Source organism: Palaemon carinicauda, chromosome 7, assembly GCF_036898095.1.
Source record: "Palaemon carinicauda isolate YSFRI2023 chromosome 7, ASM3689809v2, whole genome shotgun sequence".
In the NCBI taxonomy this organism is placed as follows: domain Eukaryota; kingdom Metazoa; phylum Arthropoda; class Malacostraca; order Decapoda; family Palaemonidae; genus Palaemon; species Palaemon carinicauda.
Window position 1 is genome coordinate 158342583 of NC_090731.1, and position 16686 is coordinate 158359268.

Consider the following 16686-nt stretch of genomic DNA (forward strand, 5'->3'; position numbering starts at 1 on the left):
GAGGTTATGTTTTTGCTCTTGTTTGTGTGTGTTTGTTTGTGAACAGCTTCCTGGTCACAATTTTAATCATAGAGTAATGAAACTTGCATGGATCAACTGTTATGTAAAAAGCTGGAAATTATTAAATTTTCAATATTAAACTTACCCGATAATCATGTAGCTGTCAACTCCGTTGCCCGACAGAATTCTACGGGAGGGATACGCCAGCTATCACTATACTAGAAGGGGGTGTACTCACAAGCGCCACCTGTGGCCAGGTACTACAGTACTTGTTGTTGTCGCCACCTCACTTTTTCCTCTGTCGTGCTTCCGGCTAGACGTTCTTGGATACGCTTATGATTTTGGAGTATTGTTCACGGTTTGGTGAAGTATTTCTCTAATTTGCAGCTATTCGCTATACTGGAAACTTCTTTGTTAGCTTAGCTAGCGTTTGGAATTAATTTTTATGGTGACGAAGAGAGTATGAACTCTCTTTCACCTTTAAATGGCCGACCCTTCCCTTAGACGGAAGTGTTGGTGTCTAAGAGAGTATAGACTCTCTTTCTTAGTTTTGTTATAGATTTATTTTATATCTCTCCGCCTTTTATAGGCCTCTTCGATTAACTTACTTTTATTATAAACTTATTAAAATTAGTTTTTATATTTGTTTATATTCGACCTTTCCTAATAGTAGGCGGTCTTTTCTTGGTACCGAAGTTAATTAACATTGAGCCCGTCATTTCGGTTTTACCTGTTAACATATTATGCTATTTTAATGTCTTTGAAAGAATTTCTTTGATAGTCTCGTACTGTTTTCAAAGTTGAACTAACGTTTTGTTTTGTCTCTGCAGTTGTTGACGTTCAGAACGTTCAACTTGCGCTCTATCGTTACGATAGAGAAAGAATTTTCACGGTGTCACGTTGCAGTAAGAGTAACCGTGTCTAGCGTTTTGTTCATTCTTTCTTAACTTAATGGTTTTAATTCTAATAAAGGAACTTTTCTTTTGGGAAATATTTCAGTTTTTTCCTTTAACAATAATATGTTTTAACGATATATATGATTGGGCTCTTCTCTCAGGTTCTAAGTCAAGAGAGAGAGAGAGAGAGAGAGAGAGAGATAGAGACGGAGGGAGAAAGAGGAGGATAAACGTTTCATTCAAGCGAGTAACGTTGTTATCGTTTTTGCTCTTCTCCCTAGTCTCTTTAGGGGAAGAAGGTAAACGTTTCTAGAGTGATCTAGTGTTTAGTCTCTTTCCAGCCACTGAATTATTTATCTTTCATTAGATTTTTCTGTTACATTGTAATTCTGTTTTCGCAATTACTAACTTTTGAGAAAGGATAGAATTGCGTGTTTCAGGTACAAACCACTTAAAGTTTCGAGTTCAGTGAAATAAGTGCAAACAGAAAATCAAAGTGATAAGTGATTAGCGCAAAGTGTGTCAGTGTTGTGCGTGAGGGTACTTCTGTGCGCGCCAGTCGTCCTCCCAGTCCGGGACCTCTTGCAAGCTCCCAAGCCCAGGGGAGAAGCAATGTCGAAGGGCAAAAGGGTTCGGCAGGCCTTGATCGGCGCACAGAAGTATCCTCGGTGGTTGCGGGCGTGTCTTACAGAGACCGTCACTCCCACCCGCAGACGATTGAGCCCTTATTTTGCTCGTCTGCAGAAGAAATTTAGGGGAGAAAACGCTGGTCTCAGGTCTCAGACCTCTTAAACGTAAAGTCCAGACCTATGCCAGACGTACGAAGTTAGAGTTCAAAGCTCTGACTCGCCGCAGTCATCAGTTGAATGCACTCCGCCTAAGAGGAGTAAGGTTCTGCCGCAACAGATCTCTGCTGTTAAGGCTTTACCTCAGCAGACTTTAGTGTCTGCCGACCCCAAGTTGACTCTACTGCAGTCCATGCAGTCACAACTTTCGGTCTTGATGCGTGAGTGTCGGGCTGAGAAGGTTGCGCCTCCGCCTGCGCTCGCTCCGCCTGCGCTCCCTCCGCCTGCGCTCGCTCCGCCTGCGCTCGCTCCGCCTGACCGCAGTACCGCCTGCCAGGCGTACGATGTTGAGCCACGTTATGAGTTTACTGATCCCAGTGGTGTGCAGCTCCCTCCGCCTTCCTTAAGGCAACCTCAGCAATGGGAACAGGAGGCTTATACCTCTCTTCCTCCGCTTCCACTTGCTGTTCCACCAGTGAGGCAACACTCGCTTGAGGTACAACAACCTCTCCCATCCATGAGTCAGTCTCCTCAGCTCTCGCTGCAGCGAGCTCAACCCTCCTCAAGGCAAGCACCTCAACACCTTAGCCTTGCGCCTCAGGAGCCTCAACTTGCGAGACATTTACTGCGTTCTGCGCAGCCACTACCTCATCGCTCTCAGCTCACACCGCAGGAACCTCAACTCGTTCCTCAGGAACTTGCTACTGCGCTTCCGCCAACCACTCAGCAAGCGCAACCCTTGAGTTCAGCCACTCATGCCAGGAGTCAGCCTCCTCCACCCATGCGCCTACCTTCTGCTACTTCTTTTGATCAGCCTTTGCAGACTGAGCCTCAGGTGTTCCCTCAACAGAGTCTTGAAGAGGAAACCACAACTATTGTTGTTCCAGCTCGTTCTGACTCTGCTGTTCAGCATACCTTACCTCCATTTTCAAACATTATGATAATGGAGGTTATTTGTATTACTTATTTAAAAATATATTTGTATTCCTTGCAATATATTTTTAACAAATCGCAAAATATGGCAAAAATCATGAGTTATGAATGTAAGGTAATATTATGTTGATATTAAACCCCTTGCAAGCATGCATGTAGTAATGCAGTGTTGCCAACAGGGCGAGTTTCCCTTTCCGGAGGTGAAGTAGATTATAGTACATTTAGTGTAGCTTAATTCTACGATTATCATGCCGGCTATCAAATTCATCAACAAAACAGTCTAAATCAATTCCCTCGGCACGTGCACTTTCAATGGACGGTAATGCGATATTACTCACTCTAGCACTGGTCATGGAATTTCTGAGAAATGTTACACGCCATGCAACACGCTCTGCTTACCTTACAGCATGTTCTACATACAGCATGCTCTGCATACAGCATGCTCTGCTTACAGCATGCTCTGCATACAACAGGCTCTGCATACCTTACCGCATGCTTCTCAGTCACACATCTTTGGTTGTTGCCAACTCACTAGACTGTCAAGCAGTTTCTTAACGTTGCCTTCTAGTCTGCTGCGTTTGCACAGTGTAACCCTCACTGAGAGAACTTAGCTTTTCTCGGATATGGTCCCTGTAGATGAGAAAGTGCTTTTCTCCCTCCTTCTGATATTCCCTTGAGGACTCTGTCATTTGGAGAGGAGCCTTTAGCTGCGTAGCCTCCTATGGACTTTTATTTAAGCATAACATGCTTCCAGGGAAGGTAATGGTCCCACTTCAGTCGCTAATCCCGTCTGTTACCACACCCGCTCCCATAGTCCTTGAGCTGTGTTGCAAGACATGCAGTCCAAACTTAGTCCTTGTTAGAGGATTTTTTGTTTACGGAGTCAGTGTGTCACTGGGAAGACGTTCAACAACCAGCAGGAGTGACTTGTTGTGACGCAGTACGGCAACCTTAGCAACCCGATAAGGAGTTGTCTGTACGACCCAGACAGTCTAGACAGCTTCGGGTTGTCACTGTACTTCCTCGCTTCCCCATGGTTGACAGTTCACAGACTGTGCAGCAGTACCATGATCTTGTGTCCGGCTCCGTCAGACTGGCTTTTAAGAGCTCCCACAAGTCGTCGCTGTCTGGAGATTCTCAAATGGACTATGGATCTGACCAAGGAACTGGGCCTCCTGGTCAATTTTGAGGAGTCTTAGCTCGTCCCATCCCAGACCATTGTCTCCCTGGGTATGGATCTTCAGAGTCGAGCTTTTCGGGCTTTTCCGTCGGCCCCAAGGATCTTCCAAGCCCTAGAATGCATCCAGAGCATGCTGAGAAGGAACCGATGCTCAGTCAGGTAGTGGATGAGTCTAACAGGGACACTTTCATCGCTGGCCCTGTTCATCGTGTTAGGGAGACTCCACCTCCTCCCCCTTCAGTATCATCTAGCTGCTCACTGGATAAAGGACATGACGCTAGAGACGGTCTCAGTTCCTGTTTCCGAAGAGAGAAGGTCTTCTCGCGTGGTGTAAGAACAGCTTTCTTCTCAAGGAAGTCTACCTTTGGCTGTTCAGAAACCCGACCGCCGTCTCCTCTCGGACGCATCAGACACGGGCTGGGGTGCGACTTTGGACGGATAAGAATGCTCGGGAACATGGAATCAGGAGCAAAGGACACTTCACATCAATTGCAAGGAGTTGTTGGCGGTTATTCTGGCCTTGATAAACTTCAAGTCCCTCCAGCTTAACAAAGTGGTGGAGGTGGACTCTGACAACACCACAGCCCTGGCTTACATCTTCAAGCAGGGAGGGACTCTTTCGTGGAAGTTGTTCTAGATCGCAAGGGACCTCCTCATCTGGTCTAAAGATCGAAAGCTCACGCTGGTAACGAGGTTCATTCAGGGCGGTATGAATGTCATGGCAGATCACCTCAGCCGCAAGGGTCAGATCATCCCCACAGAGTGGACCCTTCACAAGAATGTTTGCAGCAGACTTTGGGCCCTTTGGGGTCAGCCAACCATAGATCTGTTCGCTACCTCGATAACCTAGAGACTCCTGTTGTATTGTTCTCCGATTCCAGACCCAGCAGCAGTTCACGTGGATGCTTTTCTGCTGGATTGGTTCCATCTCGACCTGTATGCATTCCCGCCGTTCAAGATTGTCAACAGGGTACTTCAGAAGTTCTCCTCTCGCAAGGGACACGGCTGACGTTGGTTGGCTCCGCTCTGGCCCGCGAGAGAATGGTTCTTAGAGGTACTGCAATGGCTGGTCAACATTCCCAGGACTCTTCCTCTAGGAGTGAACCTTCTACGTCTACCTCACGTAAAGAAGGTACACCCAATCCTCCACGCTCTTCGTCTGACTGCCTTCAGACTTTCGAAAGACTCTCAAGAGCTAGGGACTTTTTCGAAGGAGGCAGCCAGAGCGATTGCCAAAGCAAGGAGAACATCCACTCTCGGAATCTATCAGTCTCAAGGGGAAGTCTTCCGTAGCTGGTACAAGACCAATGCAGTTTCCTCAACCAGTACCACTGGAACCCAGATTGCTGACTTCCTGTTATATCTAAGGAAAGTAAGATCCCTTTCAGCTCCTACGATCAAGGGTTACAGAAGTATGTTGGCAGCGGTTTTCCGCCACAGAGGCTTGGATCTTTCCACCAACAAAGATCTACAGGACCTCCCTAGGTCTTTTGAGACCTCAAAGGAACGTCGGTTGTCCACTCCAGGCTGGAATCTAGACGTGGTCCTAAGGTTCCTTATGTCATCAAGATTTGAACCTCTCCAATCAGCCTCTTTTTAGGACCTCACGTTAAAAACTCTTTTCCTCGTGTGCTTGACAACAGCTAAAAGAGTAAGTGAGATCCACGCCTTCAGCAGGATCATTGTTTTCACATCTGAAACGGCTACATGTTCCTTGCAGCTCGGTTTTTGCTAAACGAGCTTCCTTCACGTCCTTGGCCTAAGTCGTTTGAGATCCCAAGCCTGTCCAACTTGGTGGGGAATGAACTGGAGAGAGTACTTTGCCCAGTTAGAGCTCTTAGGTACTTTCTAAAAAGGTCTTAACCTTTTCGAGGACTATCAGAAGCCTTATAGTGTGCTATCAAGAAACCTTCTTTTCCAAGTTCTAAGAACTCAGTTTCTTACTATTCAGGCTTCTGATTAGAGAAACACATTCTCATCTGAAGGAAGAAGACCTTGCTTTGCTGAAGGTAAGGACACAGGAAGTGGGAGCTGTGGCTACTTCTGTGGCCTTCAAACAGAGCCATTCTCTGCAGAGTGTTATGGATGCAACCTATTGGAGAAGCAAGTCAGTGTTCGCATCATTCTATCTCAAAGATGTCCAGTCTCTTTACGAGTACTGCTACACCCTGGGACCATTCGTAGCAACGAATGCAGTAGTAGGCGAGAGCTCAGCCACTACATTCCCATAATCCCATAACCTTTTAACCTTTCTCTTGAATACTTTTTATGGGTTGTACGGTCGGCTAAGAAGCCTTCCACATCCTTGTTGATTTGGCGGGTGGTCAATTCTTTCTTGAGAAGCGCCGAGGTTAAAGGTTGTGATGAGGTCCTTTAGTATGGGTTGCAGCCCTTGATACTTTAGCACCTTTGAGTTGATTCAGCCTTCCAAGAGGAACGCTGCGCTCAGTAAGGAAGACGATCTTATTAAAGGCAGAGTAACGGTTCAAGTCGACTTCCTTACCAGGTACTTATTATTTCATTGTTATTGTGGATAACTGATTATATGAAATACGGGATACTTAGCTATCCTTTAGTCTTGTACACTGGTTTTTCACCCACCCCCCTGGGTGTGAATCAGCTACATGATTATCGGGTAAGTTTAATATTGAAAAATGTTATTTTCATTAGTAAAATAAATTTTTGAATATACTTACCCGATAATCATGATTTAATTGACCCACCCTTCCTCCCCATAGAGAACCAGTGGACCGAGGAAAAAGTGAGGTGGCGACAACAACAAGTACTGTAGTACCTGGCCACAGGTGGCGCTTGTGAGAACACCCCCTTCTAGTATAGTGATAGCTGGCGTATCCCTCCCGTAGAATTCTGTCGGGCAACGGAGTTGACAGCTACATGATTATCGGGTAAGTATATTCAAAAATTTATTTTACTAATGAAAATAACATATTTGGAAGGTCAAGGTCTCACTAAAGCAAATTATCCAAATTACATAATCAGCCATAAATTTGGACATTGTTGTCACAGCAACTTCAAACTTCTGTTCATATTTGAGTGCATGAAAATCCACACCAATTGATACATGGTAAGGTCAAAGTTCAAGGCCAAGAAATAAGTTGCCGCGGCAGTCTGCGCTCTACTGAGTGTCCCATTAATTTGTGCTTGTAATTGATTGTGAATTTGGGCTTTTAATCAAATGAACATCTTATATTTTATCATTTACTTGCATCTAGGTTTTTTCTTAATGTGGTATGATTTATTTTTGTAATATTTTTTTCTAGCTATAGTATAGTATCAGCATGATAATTATTGTCCCCAGGTAACTACTGTAGAGAGTTAATGATTAGTTTCTTCCAATATATTTTGCCTATTTAACAAAGAGATGGGGTCAGGGATTGGGTTATTCATATGAAGAGAATAACAAGTTTTGGAAAGAACTGAAGAGAGTAAGGAAGACTGGTTCAAGAATTGAAGAGACAGTGAAAGATGGAAATGGAAGGTTGTTAAAAGGAGAGGAGGCAAGGAAAAGGTGGGCGGAATATTTTGAAAGTTTACTGAATGTTGAGGATAATAGGGAGTCAGAAATAATTGTTGTTGCAGGTGTTGAGGTGCTGGTGATGGGAGATGAGAATGAGAGAGAGATTACAACAGAGGAAGTGAGGAGGGCACTAGATGAAACGAGAGTAGGAAAAGCATCTGGTATGGATGGTGTGTGAGCTGCAATATTGAAGGAAGGGGGTGTGACTGTACTTGAATGGTTGGTGAGATTGTTTAATGTGTGTTTTGTGCCGTCAATGGTACCAGTAGATTGGGTTTGTGCGTGTATTGTACCACTATATAAGGGTAAGGGAGATGTGCATGAGTGTTGTAATTCAAGGGGTATTAGTTTGTTGAGTGTGGTGGGAAAAGTGTATGGTAGAGTACTGATTAATAGGATTAAGGATAAAACAGAATGCAATCTTAGAAGTACAGGGTGGTTTTAGAAGAGGTAGGGGTTGTATGAATCAGATTTTTACAGTTAGGCAGATATGCGAGAAATATTTAGCAAAAGGTAAGGTGTATGTTGCGTTTATGGATCTGGAGAAAGCGTATGATAGAGTTGATAGGGAAGCAATGTGGAATGTGATGAGGTTATATGGAATTGGTGGAAGGTTGTTGCAAGCAGTGAAAAGTTTCTACAAAGGTAGTAAAGCATGTGTTAGGATAGGAAATGAAGTGAACGATTGGTTTCCGGTGAGAGTGGGGCTGAGATAGGGATGTGTGATGTCGCCGTGGTTGTTTAACTTGTATGTTGATGGAGTGGTGAGAGAGGTGAATGCTCGAGTGCTTGGACAAGGATTAAAACTGGTATACGAGAATTACCATGAATGGGAGGTAAATCAGTTGTTGTTTGCGGATGATACTGTACTGGTTGCGGACGCGGAAGAGAAGCTTGACCGATTAGTGACAGAATTTGGAAGGGTGTGTGAGAGAAGGAAGTTGACAGTTAATGTGCGTAAGAGTAAGGTTATGAGATGTATGAGAAGGGAAGGTGGTGCGAGGTTGAAGGTCATGTTGAATGGAGAGTTACTTGAGGAGGTGGATCAGTTTAAGTACTTGGGGTCTGTTGTTGCAGCAAATGGTGGAGTGGAAGCAGATGTACGTCAGAGAGTGAATGAAGGATGCAAAGAGTTGGGGGCAGTTAAAGGAGTAGTAAAAACTAGAGGGTTGGACATGAATGTAAAGAGAGCTCTGTATGAGAAAGGGATTGTACTAACTGTGATGTATGGATCGGAGTTGTGGGGAATGAAAGTGATGGAGAGACAGAAATTGAATGTGTTTGAGATGAAGTGTCTAAGGAGTATGGCTGGTGTATCTCGAGTAGATAAGGTTAGGAACGAAGTGGTGAGGGTGAGAACGGGTGTAAGAAATGAGTTAGCAGCTAGAGTGGATATGAATGTGTTGAGGTGGTTTGGCCATGTTGAGAGAATGGAAAATGGCTGTCTGCTAAAGAAGGTGATGAATGCAAGAGTTGATGGGAGAAGTACAAGAGGAAGGCCAAGGTTTGGGTGAATGGATGGAGTGAAGGAAGCTCTGGGTGATAGGAGGATAGATGTGAGAGAGGCAAGAGAGCGTGTTAGAAATAGGAATGAATGGCGAGCGATTGTGACGCAGTTCTGGTAGGCCCTGCTGCTTCCTCCGGTGCCTTGGATGACTGCGGAGGTAGCAGCAGTAGGGGATTTGGCGTTATGAAGCTTCATCTGTGGTGGATAACGGGGGAGGGTGGGCTGTGGCACCCTAGCAGTACCAGCTGAACTCGGTTGAGTTCCTTGTCAGGCTGGGAGGAACGTAGAGAGGAGAGGTTCCCTTTTTTGTTTTGTTTCAGTTGTTGATGTTGGCTACCCCTCAAAATTGGGGGAAATGCCTTGGTATATGTATGTATGTGTATTTAAAAAAGGTTTTGGTTAAGAGTTAAATACAATAGAAAATAAAGCAAACTTTTGATAGATTTATTCTGTAATCCACAGTAAAACAAATGAACATGGAAGTGTAGGTTATCATAGAGGAAGTGTGCACATACGGGATATCTAATGGTGACAAATCTCGTATGCTGCTACTGAGGGGCGGTAGGATCCGCTGCCTCATAGTAAAGCCGTTAGAGGCTAATTTGTTTGCAGCTTATAATTTCAACATAGAAAATATGATACTTAAAGATAATTTATCAGATATTCAGGATGATTGTCAGAATCAATTGCAACTATTATTCTTAGTACTTTTGAAGGTACAAAAATGTACTTATAGCTTATCCATTTTTTATAGTTTAGCCAATTTTTATGTTTGAGATTTAGTTGATTGGTACATTTTAACTTATTTTTGAATTAAAAATGCTAGATTTTAGTGTTTTTGAATATACGAGTAGATGCAGTTTAGTATCATAGAGGTCTCTGGTCTTCAGAACACAAATCAGGAATTAGAAATAAAAAAGTTAATTGTTTCAGTGACTCATGCTTTGGAATTACAAACGAAAGCTTTTTGACCATATAGGTTGGAACATTTAAGGTTATTCTCTCTATCATACTGTACTTACCTACTTCCTCTGAGACATCCCTCGCTTAGGCCTACTACCGCGATAAGACTCGCGTGAAATTCTCTTGTACAACAAATTCTTCTAAATAGATTCACAGGAAGGAACGGAAGAGGTCTGTCAATTTATTTTCCCATTGCTTATTTCAGTTCTTATTCAAGCCAATGAAATGTTAACAGAATTCAAGGAAGAGTCCATTTAGGGGAATTACATGAATTAATATTTTAATACAGCTCCATATCTTTTTATCTAACATGTTAACCCTTTTACCCCCAGGCTCTTTGGAAATTTCCAACCCTTAACCCCCAAGGGGTTATTTTTTTCCCAGCACATTTTGCAGTATATTTTTTTTTTAAATTGCTCTGACAGCCTTAAGTTTTGTCATAGAGAGGTCAGGTTGGTCTCATTCTCTTGGAAAATGCCTGAATTTTTTCAAAAAAATATCAAAAATATGAAAAAAAAAATCTTTATAGCATTTTTTTGCACGGACGTACCGGTACGTCCATGGGGGTAAAGGGATGGGTTTTGTGAAACGTACCAGTACGTCCTTTGGGGTTAAAAGGGTTAAATGGTATGGCGAACTTACTGAAAATTACTTTGAATCATTGAAAATGGGTAAAAAACTAAGAACTGCAATATACTTGTACAGGTATAGTAAAAATTTAATCTGATCAAACTGCAATTCAATGTCTTTCATTTCATAGCCTAATGATTCGGTGGTGATAGCTTAATAATTTGTTTATTATTTGATTGTACAACATCAAATTTCTGTACTGTGCACAAACACTTTGAACAGTACATCTATAGATCAGTTAATTAAGTATTAACTATATTAATTTTTATGCTTTAAATGATGGCAATTCATGCTCTTATTTAAACAACAATATGCTTTTTGAATAGTTATTATTTTGAAACAAATTGATTATAGTCCTTTTCTTTTTTTCCTAAACAGCTCCAAGGTCCCCAAAGAAGTCTGTGGCTAAAGTTGAGAATTCTTCGCCAAAGAAATCCGTCACTGATAGCGAAGATGAAACCGGCTCGTCCCCTGTTAAGAAGCAAAAACAAAAGCCTTCTAAGAGGATGAATGTCATTGAGAGTGATTCTGAAGAGGAATCTGGAGAAGAGGATGAATCTGCTGAAAGTAAATCTTCGGATGCTGCAGTAAAGGAGGAAGCAGAGTCTCCTGAGAAGACAAAGAGTCCACAAAAAACACCTAAGAGCGCGAAGAGTTCACAAAAGAGCCCTAAGAGTGCCAAAATTTCACAAAAAACACCTAAGAGTGCTAAAAGTTCGCAAAAAACACCTAAGAGTGCCAAAAGCTCTTCAAAAAAGGCTCCTAAGAATGCTAAAAGTCCACTAACATCGCCTAAGAATGCTAAAAGTTCACCAGACAAGGAAGAGACCGCTAACAAAGAGGAAAAAGAAAACGAGAAATCTCCTAAAGTTGATGTGAAATCTCCGAAGGTAGAGAAAAAACCAGCTGTCAACCCATTTGCTCCAAAGAAGACTGGTTCTGCAGAGCCTGGCTCAACATACAGTCCAGGACAGAGTAAATATGACCCAATAAAAGATGCTTTTTGGAGCCATGGTGAAAAGTAAGTTCATTATTTTATTCCTTTGCTATGTTTATAGGTATCTACTGAATGTTCCTAAGTTTTTCTTGTTTACAGAAAGTCCTCAACTTACAAACTTAATAGGTTCCATGAAACTGTTTTTAAGTTGAATTTTGTTGATTTTTAGCCAAGGGTAGGCTTCACCTAAGTCGCATACCTATGATTTCCAGCTGCAAAAGTCTTGCTTACTGCATTAAGTTTTATATTTTATTATGAACTTATGAGGCTGGAGGAACGTAGAGAGTAGAGGTCCCCTTTTTTTGTTTTTGTTTCACTTGTTGATGTCGGCTACCCCCCAAAATTGGGGGAAATGCCTTGGTATATATATGTATGTATGATACAATATCTTCGATTATGATTCCAGTTGGATTTATATTTATATCTCCGAATGTTTGTGTTGAGGACCTTCCGCATTCCTAATGGTATAGAAATTACTGACAACTGTAGATTTTTCGAAGAATGAAAACTTGGAGAATTAGTTGTTCCTATACCTTATGCAAACCTTCAACCTTCAGTTAGACTATGACTTCAGCGAAGCTAGAACAATCATTGAAACTTAAAAAATTATGTTTAGTAATACTGGATGCAACCACAAAATTTTTCAAGACTTTCTTTAGCAATTTAAATATGATTTTTCAATATTAATCTTACCCGATGATCATGTAGCTGTCAACTCTGTTGCCCGACAGAAATCTACGGTCGGGATACGCCAGCGATCGCTATACAGGTGGGGGTGTACACAACAGCGCCATCTGTGAGTAGGTACTCAAGTACTTCTTGTCAACAAGAACTCAATTTTTCCTCTGTCGTGCCACCGGCAAGACCTACTAATACGCCGTCCCTAATTGGATTTGTTTTCACAACTTTTTGGTGAAGTACACTATTCCAGTTTTGAGCTTTCGCTATGCAGGGGTTTTATCTTCATTTCAAAACTTGAACTCGTTTTGGATAGATTTAATTATGGTGACGAAGAGAGTATGGACTCTCTTTCACTTTTAAATGGCCAACCCTTCCCTTAGACGGAAGTGTTGGTGTCGAAGAGAGTATAGACTCTCTTTCACTTTTAATGACCGACCCTTCCCTTAGACGGAAGTGTGTTTAGGTTTTTGGTAATTTTGCTTAACAAAGTTATAGATTTATTTTATATCTCTCCACCATTTATAGGCCTCTTCGATTAACTTTCCATTTATTATAAACTTATAAAAATTAATTTTTATGTTTGTTTATATGCGACCTTTCCTAATAGTAGGCGGTCCTTACTTGGAACCGAAGTTAATTAACATTGAGCCCGTCATATCGTATTTCCTGTTAAGAATTTTTGCTATTTTATTTTTAATGTTTTTGAAAGAATTTCTTTGATAGTCTCGTACTGTTTTCAAAGATGAACTAACGTTTAGTTTAGTCTCCGCAGTTGTTGACGTTCAGAACGTTCAACATGCGCTCTATCGTTACGATAGAGAGAGAGTATTTCACGGTTTCACGTTGCAGTAAGAGTAAACCGATTCTAGCGTTTCATTCATTCTTTCTTAGCTTAAATGGTTTTAATTCTAATAAAGGAACTTTTTATTTGGGAAACCTTTCAGTTTTTTTCCTTTAACAAATAATGTTTTAACGATATATAATTGGGCTCATCTCTCAGGTTCTAAGTCAAGAGAGAGAGAGAGAGAGATAGAGACGGAGGGAGAGAGAGGAGGATAAACGTTTCGTTCAAGCGGGTAACGTTGTTCTCGTTTTTTTTTTACTCTTCGCCCTAGTCGCTATAGGGGAAGAAGGTAAAACGTTTCTAGAGTTTTATTCTTGTTCCCAGGCTTTATGCGGTGAGAGATTTTAAACGTAGTTTATTTGATCTAGTGTTTAGTCTCTTTTCCGGCCACTGAATTCTTTATCTTTCATTATGTTTTTCTGTTACATTGTAAAACTGTTTTCGCAATTACTACCTTTTAATGAAGGATAGGATTGCGTGTTTCAGGTACAAATCACTTAAAGTTTCGAGTTCAGTGAAATAAGTGCAAACAGAAAATCAAAAGTGATAAAGTGATATGCGCAAAGTGTTACAGTGTTGCGTTCGAGGGTTCGTTTGTTCGTGCCAGTTGTTCACCTTGTCCGATACCTCTTACAAGCTCCCAAGCCCAGGGGAGAAGTAATGTCGAAGGACTTATGGGTTCCACAGGCTTGATATACGAACAGACGTTTCCCTCCGTGGTTTCGGGTGTATCTACACACGTTGCCGACGTGATCACCCTACCCACACAAAGACGAGAGAGCCCATTTATTCCTCGTCTGCGGAAGAGGTTCTCGCAGAAACCATGGACCAAATCTTGCAGCTTTTAAGTGCAAGTCGGTCCCTTCCGCGCAAGTCCAACGGCCTAGGTGTAGCCACTGGGTCAGTTCGGACTCGCTCCAGTCGTCCGACGACTGCACACCTCCCAAGAGAGGCAAGGTGGTACCGCAACAGGCAGTAACTCCGTCTGTTGCCGCACCAGCTGTTTTAGACCCTCAGTCACAACGGACAGTAGCTCCGTTTGTTGTTGTCTTTCTTAGACCCTAGTGGTCCATGCTGCAGACTATGCAGTCTCAGCTTGCGGCATTCATGCAGGAGTATCATGCTGAGAAGGTTAACACTGCACCTGTTAACCTACAACCCGCCGAGGTTGTGCGCTCAGCAGATACTGCGGCTGCCTGCTCCCACACTCCACCTGTGAGAGCTCCACCACCGATGCGCAGTCCACCCTGCCAGACGCATGTTCTTGCTGCTCCATCCGTTGACATGCGTGAGCTTCCGCATCAGCAGTGGGAAGGTGTTGTAGAGCTGCCGGGTTCCAGCACTATGCGGCTTTCTCCGGAACCCATGCAGCATGCTCCGCATACCATACAGCATGCTCCGCATACCATACAGCATGCTCCGCAACCCACCGCAGCCCCTCCCACGCTCCAGCACTCTGCTTTTGTTGTTGCCAGCTCCCACACTCCGACTGCGGAGAAGGTTGACGATGCACCCGTGGGCCTACACCTCCCACGGTTGTGCGCCCGGCATGGCTTCCTGCTCTCACACTCTTGTTGTGAGAGCTCCTCCACCCATGCACAGTCTACCCTGCCAGATGTATGATGACTCCCACACACAGAGCACTCCGTTGCCGTGCGTGAGCTACCACAAGCTGCCGTGTTTTGACACGGTGTGTCAGCCTCCGCAACACACTGTGGTTACCGCCACTCGCCCGCAGCAAACTAGTCAGTCAGGAGTTGAGGCTTCCCCACACAACTTTGGTTGTTGCCATCTCACAGACTGTCAAACAGTTACATGACGTTGCCTTCTGGTCTGCTACTTATACACCAGTGCTGTATGTCCTCACGCTCCTGTTGTGGTTGACAGTTCAGTTTTTGACAGTTCACAGACTGTCAAGCAGTTTCATAACGTTGCCTTCTGGTCTGCTGCTTTTGCACCAGTGAAACCCTCACTGAGAGAACCTAGCTTTTCTCGGATATGGTTCCTGTAGATGAGAAAGTGCTGTTCTCCCTCCTTCTGATATTCCCTTGAGGACTCTGTCATTTGGAGAGGAGCCTTAAGCTGCTTAGCCTCCTATGGACTTTAATTTAAGCATAACATGCTTCCAGGGAGGGTAAATGGTTCCGCTTCAGTCGCTAACCCCGTCTGTTGCCACACCTGCTCCCATAGACCTTGGGCTTTGTTGCAAGACATGCAGTCCAAGCTTAGTCCTTGATAGAGGATTTTTTACGGAGAAGAACCTTCTTGCCAACGACCTTCCTACCGGTTGGTTGTACACCCTGTTGACGCTGAGGTATCCTACTCACGTCCGCCAGTTGAGATGGTTCCTCCACCGGTGCGACCCAGTGTGGGTTGCCAGTCGCACGTTGACGTTAAGCTACTCTCGGAGGTGGTTGTGGACGTTCAGTGTTTCACTGGGAAGACGTTCAACAACCAGCAGGGTGACTTGTTGTGACGCAGTGCGGCAACCTCAGCAACCCGATAAGGGGTTGTCTGTACTACCCAGACAGTCTAGACAGTTTCGGGTTGTCGCTGTACTTCCTCGCATCCCTATGGTTGACAGTTCACAGACTGTGCAGCAGTACCATGATCTTGTGTCCGGCTCCGTCACGCATCCACCAGTGCGACCGGATTCAGCGAGTCAGACGTTGCCCACTCCGTTGCCGTTTCCTCATCAGTTTCGGATGAGGAACCCTCTGATGAGGACATGGCTGAACAAGAAGATCAATCCCCAGCCCTGCTATCCATCCAGAAGATGCTGAAGAAGGAATACGGCCCTGTCAGGCTGTGGATGAGTCTGGTTAGGACACTGTCATCCGTGGTTCAATTGGTGTCACTTGGAAGACTTCACCTCCGTCCTCTTCGGTTTCATCTAGCTCTTCACTGGAAAAGGACGAGACGCTAGAAGCGGTCTCGATCCCGGTTTCCGGAAGATAAGTCTGGTCTAACCTGAGGAAAGGACTTTATCAACCTTTTATAGGGTCTTCCCCTGACTGTTCAGACCCCCAACCACGTTCTCTTCTCAGACGCATCGGACGTAGGCTGGGGTGCGACCTTAGGCGGTAGGGAATGCTCGGGATTATGGAACTCGAGTCAAAGGACAATGCATTTTAACTGCAAGAAGCTTCTGGCAGTACGTCTGACCTGGAAAAGCTTCAGGTCTCTCCTTCAAGACAAAGTAATGGAGGTCAACACGGACAACTCCCTGCTTTGATATTCATCTCCTAGCAAGGAGGGACCTACTCTCTGACATGGTGCGAGTTCGCTAGTGACCTCCTCTCCTGTTCAACAGGTCTAGACTTTTCACTAGTAACAAATTTCTTCCAAGGCAACTTGAATGTCTTAGCAGTTTGTCTCAGTAGGAAGGGACAATAATTCCAACATATTGGACCCTCCACAGAGATGTATGCAAGAGACTTTGGGTCACCTGGGGCCAGCCAACCATAGATCTCTTCGCAACCTCGATGTCCAAGAGGCTCTCAATACTTTGCTCACCTATCCCGGACCCAGCAGTGGTTCTTTTAGATGCCTTTCTACTAGATTAGTCTCATCTAGATCTATATGCATTCCCTCCGTTCTAGATTGTCAACAAGGTACTGCAGAAGTTCGCCTCTCACGATGGGACAAAGTTGACACTAGTTGCTTCCCTCTGGCCCGCGAGAGAATAACTTACCGAGGTACTTCGATGGCTAGTAGACGTTCCCAGAACTC

General features: G+C 43.8%; 1 protein-coding gene across 1 annotated transcript in view; it reads left to right on the forward strand.

The window, feature by feature from the left end:
* The window catches only part of DNAlig1 (DNA ligase 1), a 58770-nt gene that overhangs the window by 15853 nt on the left and 26231 nt on the right, over positions 1-16686 (forward strand). The window contains exon 6 of the mRNA XM_068377048.1: positions 10811-11453. Coding sequence (XP_068233149.1) covers positions 10811-11453 — 643 coding nt within the window. The remainder of the gene's footprint in view (positions 1-10810; positions 11454-16686) is intronic.